Raw genomic sequence first — 6842 nt, 5'->3', positions numbered from 1 at the left:
GGATGCGACCGTGGGCCGACCTGGAGCTGCAGCACCCGAAGGTACACAGGGGGTGCTCACTTAAACTCGCGGGCTGATGGAAGTCGTTGGCTTGGCGACCGACGCGAAATGTCGGGTGGTCTGGCGTTGATGAAGGTTGATTGCTCGTGGTGCCGACACTGGTCGAGTTGTTTTGTTTTGGCGTCTTGGTCGGTCGTCGTACATGAAAGTGTTTTCGTTTTGGCGCTGGGCATATTGACTTGTTTTCGTTCTGGAGGCGTGGAGCTGGGCGGTTGGCTGGATACATTTGTTTTCGTTTTGGCGGCGTGGCGCGTTGGATTTGAATTCTTTGTTTGGGTCGATGGCTTGGGTTTCGGGGTCGGTGCGAATGTCCTAATCCACCTCGAAACAACCTAATTTGAGCTGTCCTTGGGGATTTTTGCCAATGCAAATGTGACACGAGAACAAGATACCGCACTCGCGCCACTCATTTGATTTTTCGCCGCATGGGACTCTGGTCGCTCCTTGTTTTTGGCCTCTTGGCTATCAGCGCCTATGGCCAGACACCACAAGACACGTGCGGCGTCTGCGCCACGACGGGTCAGTGCAGCCAAGCATTCAAGGGCCTACCAGGTCAGTACTGCGGCAACTGGCTAAGCAGTGGCGTCAAACAGTTTTGCTGCTGTCCGATTGGTGCCACCTGTGCGATTCCGCTCAAGCAAGATGCGTGCTTGTGTACGGGTGCAAAGCCGACACCGCCGCCAGCACCTGCACCAACGCCGGCACCAACGCCGGCACCCGCACCAACGCCCCCGCCAGCACCCGCACCGACACCCGCGCCGACCCCTCCACCAGCCCCCCTTGTCTTTCCACTGCCGACGAGCAGCGCGTGCCAAAAGTGTGCCAATACGGGCCAATGCCAAGACGCGTACAAGGGTCTTCCTGGCAAGTACTGCGGCCCGTGGTTGAGCAGCGGCGTCAAGCAAGCCTGCTGCTGCCCGAGCGCAGCCACGTGCGCGATTCCGATCAAGGGCGACGCGTGCGTGTGCTCGTCAGCACCAGCACCTGCACCGACCCCCGCGAAAAAGAAGACGCCCGTCTGGGTCTTCGTCGTAGCCGGCATCGCCGTCCTTCTCGTGGTCGTGGGTATTTGGTGGTGGTGCCGCAACAAGAGCGGACCGGACGAGGGCGACGTCGTCGTTGTCGAGCCAGTCGCCCCGCCGCCGCACGTCGTGGAGGCGGCACCGGCCCCTGTGTACGTGCAACATCCACCTCTGGTCGTGCAACAACCCATGTATGTGCACCAACAGCCCGTCGTCGTCGCCGACGATCGACCCCAATTTGGTGTCGGGACGGGGCTGGCGGTCGGTGCCGCCGCGGGTCTCGTTGGTGGTGTTGCGATCGGCGCTGCGCTGAGCCACGACGATGGCGGTGACCACGACCATACGTTTCACGGGGACTCGGGCCACACATACAGTAGCGACCCGGGCGGCCAAGTCTTCTCGGGTGACTTTTAGGCGATACGTCGGAACGTGATCCGGAAATGCAACTTTTTGTAGTCCTACACAATGCCTTGATTGCTTACAACAGCACGCTTCGCGCCACTGCTGTTCCCTTGCATACCGGTATATATAATTGGGTAGCGCGTGCAAGCCGCGCGGTACATTGGTTGAAGTCAGATGGGTTCAAGTCGCTTTTCATGTGCCCTCGTATCCTGCAGACGTGGTGCTGAAAGCAGACTATACACAAGTTCTGCATTTGCCATTGGTTGTGAGCGCTACGAGTCTTTGGTATAGATAGCTCTGCTTGTGCTTGGTGACGCTAAAGCGTCACAGCCTTGGCCAGAAAAGATAGCGTTGCGTCGCGCCGTTGTGATAGCGCCTACACTCCTGACGCTACGGAGGCGTGCATCGTTGACAAACCGAATAAATGCATTCTTCATGCACGCTGAAGGTCATGGGAGCCTCGTCATCGGATCCTTCAAGGACCAGAGAGTGCCCTTTCGCTCCTTGGCACTGCAAAGGCATGTCACTCCTACCTCTGCCGGAGTCAGCCCTGATTGGCTGCAAAAGGCGCGAGTGATGGCGAGGACGTACATTCTCACCAAAGATCTGTACCAACGGTCAATCGCTGACCGACATAGGTTGGACTGACCATGACGCCTCGCAACCATAGACAATATATCTCGTTCCTCATACTCCAATTCACTGCATCGCACCAACAACAAAGAATATGGAAGTCCCCGCTCCTACCCCAGTGACGACGGAGCAAGATGCGACCACGGAGCAGCCCACGACGGCCAACTGGCAGACGCTCAAGGAGCAATTCAACTACCATCTGCACGAACTGCACAAGCTGTCGCGCGAGATGTCGATGGCATCGAACGGCGCCTCGAGCGAAGATGCGGCCGAGGCAATGCAAGCGTACTTTGAGATGAAGTATCAGAAGAAACTGGCCAAAATGCTCGCGCGCGGCAAGTGCGACGGTCCCTCGGACGGTCCACACGGCTTTTTTGGACGCTGGGGCCATCGCCACGGCAAGTTTGGACACCACCATGACATGCCAGGGCCCCATCATCATGGTATGCCTGGGTCCCATCATCATGGCATGTTCGGGCATCCTTACCGGCGTGACGCAGAGCGTGGTCCGATGGAGCCGCTCAGCGGAGGGCATTCGGGCGATGGCATGTGGCACAAGATAATGGACCACCGCGGCGACCACGAAGACGTGTGGCGCAAGGTGAAGCACCACCGCCACGGCCAGTGCCATGGCCGACGCAGCGACGACGACAGCGACAAGATGTTCCGCAAGATGCACAAGAAGATGGCGCGCCACGGCTGGTTGCATCCTGGCGCCGCGCCCACGTCGTGCTAAAGGCACACTGCCGCACGTCCAAACCTTCGAGGTGGCGTCAACAATGCACAAATCAATTTAAAAAATGGCTTGTAATAATCAAAAATTCTCGCTTGCCATTCGGAGGCGTTCGCGTCCGCGGGTGATCCTCTCGAAGGATAATCCTTGGCACCCATGTGGCGTCTGCCGCATCGTCGGTCTGCTTGCGGCAAGGCATGATGGGTGCAGGTCGTGGTTTTCGACCAATCACGCTATCGTAATCGGTCTTTCGATTAAGACCAGATGCTCGCGACGACACACTTTTTGAAGCCCACATTGAAGTGAAGTTTCGACGCGCTTGGTCCACTCGACAACCCGTTTTTTTGCACGGGGTGCTGCGTCGACGTCCTTTAAAAGCTAATAGTGGTATGCTCCTCGACGTCTAGTGTACGCCGATAAAGTACGCTGCCGTGGACGAGCCATGCGTTGCAGTGTTGATGCAACGCTTAGCTTGCGTCGACTCGACAGCCGTCGCGCGCCACCCCCAGCCTTTCCAATCAAGACGCGTGCAGCCAAGTGAAGGGGCTTCTACACACGTTGAATCAACAGCATGTCTCTTTTTCATTGGTGCAAGACTTCAAGCGCGCGGCCTGTCTTTGTGACGCCCACAGCAGCAACCCATTTGATAGCGCTACCGCTTCCATCGCAGGTCGCAGTCGTCGCGCCCTTGCTTGGCGCTCGCGGGCCGTGCTTCATACCCACGTTCGATCCAGTGCTAGTATGAAAGAATCATGTGTGTGCACCCAAGAATCGAGTGCCAAGGGTATTTTAGTCTGACCACCTCTGCCGTCGCGTCCTACCTTCACGGCGTCGGCCGCAGTGCCACCTTGAAGTTGCCTTTGGACCATGTTGAAGTTATTCGCCACGAGGTGCCGGATAATGATCCGGATACGCCGAGCGTCAGGCTACCGCGTCCTCATTTTCCAAGTTGCCTCGTTCGCCGGACTCCTCGACTCACCATGGCATTTGTTGGCGCGATTGACCAGGGCACGACGAGCACGCGCTTCATCCTCTTCGACCACCAAGGCAACATTGCCGCGTCGCACCAGATGGAGCACAACCAGATCTACCCGCACCCGGGCTGGTGCCAGCACGACGTCGAGGAGATCTGGACCAACGTCAACACGTGCATCAAGCAGACGCTCCTCAAGGCGGGCAACCCGACCGTCGCCGCCGTGGGTATTACCAACCAGCGCGAGACGTCGGTCATTTGGAACCGCCATACGGGCGCCGCGTACCACGACGCGCTCGTGTGGCACGACATGCGGACGGCTGACATTGTGCACCACTTGACGCACGACCATACGATCAACCGGTTCCGGGCCATCACCGGCCTGCCCGTCGCCACGTACTTTTCGGCGGTCAAGATTATGTGGCTGCTCGAGCACGTCGAGGGCCTCCGCGCGGCCGCCGAAGCCGGCGATGCGCTATTTGGCACGATCGACACGTACCTTCTCTGGAAGCTCACGAACGGCAAGGTGCATGCGACCGACGTCTCGAACGCGTCGCGTACCAACTTGATGTCGCTCGAGACGCAGCAGTGGGACCAGGGTCTCCTCGACCTTCTCAACATCCCGCGTGCGATTTTGCCGGAAATCCGGTCGTCGTCCGAAGTCTACGGCCACGGCGCCGACGACGGCTCGCTCCCGAACGTCCCGATCGCTGGTATGCTCGGCGACCAGCAGGCCGCGCTCTTCGGCCAGACGTGCTTTGAGGCCGGCCAGGCCAAGAACACGTTTGGTACCGGTTGCTTTTTTATGATGAACACGGGCACCAAGATCATTCCGTCGAGCAAGGGCCTTTTGACGACGGTCGGATACAAGCTCGGTAGCGAGCCGACGGTGTTTGCTCTCGAAGGCTCGGTCGCAGTCGCCGGCCAGGTCGTCCAGTGGCTCCGCGACAACCTCAAGATCATTTCCAAGGCCTCGGAAATTGAGGACCTTGCCAACGCGGTCGAGGACAATGGCGGTGTCTACTTTGTGCCGGCCTTCTCGGGCCTCTTCGCGCCCTACTGGCGTGATGACGCGCGGGGTGTCATCTGCGGCCTCACGGGCTACGCGACGCGTGAGCATCTCGCGCGTGCCGCGCTTGAAGCCGTTGCGTTCCAGGTCATGGACGTCGTCCATGCAATGCAGGAGGAAGCCAACATGAAGCTCACGTCGCTCCGTGTTGACGGCGGCATGACGGTCAACAAGACGCTCATGCAGATCCAGTCCGACCTCCTCGACGCCAAGGTGATTTGCCCGCGCGTGGCCGAGACGACGGCGCTCGGTGCCGCGTATGCGGCTGGTCTCGCGGTTGGCTACTGGAAGACGGTCGACGAGCTCCGCGTCAACTGGCAGGTCGCGGGCCATTGGGAACCCTCCATGGCGTCCGAAGCCCGCGAGAAGGTCGTGAAGCAGTGGAAGAAGGCGATCGAGCGCACGTTGAACTGGGAAGAGTCCGACGAGTAAGCTCGTAGTGGTAGAGTAGTGTGTGGCAGCGTGTTTCGCGCCATTGTATACCGTTAGTTTGCACGGCACGCGCCAATGAAGCAATCAATGTTTTTCAAATTGAAATGTTTGGAAAGGATGGAAGCAATCCTCTCTGGGTCGTGGGCCGCAACGCATGGCGGTCGACCGACGACCTCGCATTTAAAAACGAAATCGCCAAGAGTTGGTAGATTGGGAGAGGACACTGGAGAGCCCGGAATGCGAGGGCACGTCGACGTGCAAGCCGTACAACAGTAGCGAGGCGCGACCCAAGATATATTTGGTGCACGTCAGAAAGAAATACCGGTAAGCTCGTAGTGCCATCTTGTAGGCACCGCACCAGGACGCCGGTGCCACTTGGTCGACGAAATCAAGTTTGAAATGGAATCGCCCATAGTTGGTACATTGACAATAGACACTACGGAGAGCAGAGCAGAATACGCCGTGTCACCGCTGCCGTCGTACAACACGCGCAAGGCTTGACGACGGATTCAGAGCGCTCTTTAAAACGTTAAAAAGCAATTGATTGCATTGGCACGCCGCCGCGGTCAACATCACGCTTTAATCTTCCCATCCATAATCACGGGCATCACTCATGGCAATACTTCTAAAGCTACTGTGTCCAGAGCACTAGTATCGTGCGGAGTGCCTGATTCAACAGAGCCTCCATTCAATGCCAGTGCGTTGCGAGCAACTAACACTCACAAATTGTCTCCTCACCGGAAGAGGATTTTAGTGAGGCGACATTGTAGTCTGATGATACCCCAACCGTGTCTGCAAGATCGATGTCCTGTCAGTTGGAACGAAATTCCACCGATGAGAGCATCTTGAGCTCGGCTTGATCAGCAACTCTGTGCTGTTGGGCTGTTAATGCACTGTTGTCGGTTGTCGGTGTTGTTGTCAGTTGCTATTATAGCGCGCTTCCGCATTGTCCATGCTGATAGTACTTGGATTTTGGCTGTTGTACTATTAGTGTGGCTGTGGAATCGAGCTATTCTGAGTCGACCATGACTGCGAGCAAAGCGGCTTGGAGTGGACCTCCGTATTGTACAAGTAGCACAGTTGTTGCGTTCGCGCCGTATAGAGTATCAGACGCAAGCGCGCAAAATCAATCAGAGACCCTCGATCGACGACGTGTGATGCGATCGACTAGGACGCAGTGCCGTTGTTTGTTGGCACTCGTGCCGGCGGTTGACGAATTCAATGCCCTTCTACGAGGCGCCTGCTGCCGTAGCCGCCGCAGCCGAGCTCCGGCTACCCGACGCTATCTTACCCAAGTACGCCGACTTCGTCTACCAAGTGATGCTCCGCGCGGTCAAGTTCCGCGCACATTTGCACTGGCTCGACAGGGCCGACCAAGCGTGCCTCTTCTGCCCCGCGCACGAGACGTACCGCCACTTCCTCGTAGACTGTGACTTCATCAAGGACGTGTGGAGCACGCTTCACGCCGTCACGGTCCCCCTTGGGCGTGACCTTGCCGGCCACGCTCCCCGGCTACCT

At 57.9% G+C, this 6842-nt stretch overlaps 2 protein-coding genes across 2 annotated transcripts; both read left to right on the top strand.

Annotated features, from left to right (window-relative positions):
- Positions 1–2211: 2211 nt before the first annotated feature.
- SPRG_22228 (hypothetical protein) lies at positions 2212–2853 on the top strand (the record flags this gene model as incomplete). The annotated part of the gene is made up of 2 exons (XM_012348405.1): positions 2212–2560; positions 2618–2853. The coding sequence occupies 2 exons, from the start codon at positions 2212–2214 to the stop codon at positions 2851–2853; spliced, it is 585 nt and encodes a 194-aa protein (XP_012203795.1).
- Positions 2854–3757: 904 nt separating this feature from the next.
- On the top strand, positions 3758–5412 carry SPRG_08733 (glycerol kinase). The gene has a single exon (XM_012348336.1). The coding sequence runs from the start codon at positions 3831–3833 to the stop codon at positions 5322–5324; it is 1494 nt and encodes a 497-aa protein (XP_012203726.1). The 5' UTR covers positions 3758–3830; the 3' UTR covers positions 5325–5412.
- The last annotated feature ends 1430 nt before the right edge of the window (positions 5413–6842 follow it).

This window comes from Saprolegnia parasitica (assembly GCF_000151545.1).
Source record: "Saprolegnia parasitica CBS 223.65 unplaced genomic scaffold supercont2.43, whole genome shotgun sequence".
In the NCBI taxonomy this organism is placed as follows: domain Eukaryota; phylum Oomycota; class Saprolegniomycetes; order Saprolegniales; family Saprolegniaceae; genus Saprolegnia; species Saprolegnia parasitica.
Note: the sequence above shows the minus strand (reverse complement) of the source record. Positions and strands in the feature narration are given on the sequence as shown.

Bases quoted from the DNA above. Each gene is read 5' to 3' on its own strand.
- SPRG_08733 (XM_012348336.1), top strand. From the start codon at position 3,831: ATGGCATTTGTTGGCGCGATTGACCAGGGCACGACGAGCACGCGCTTC.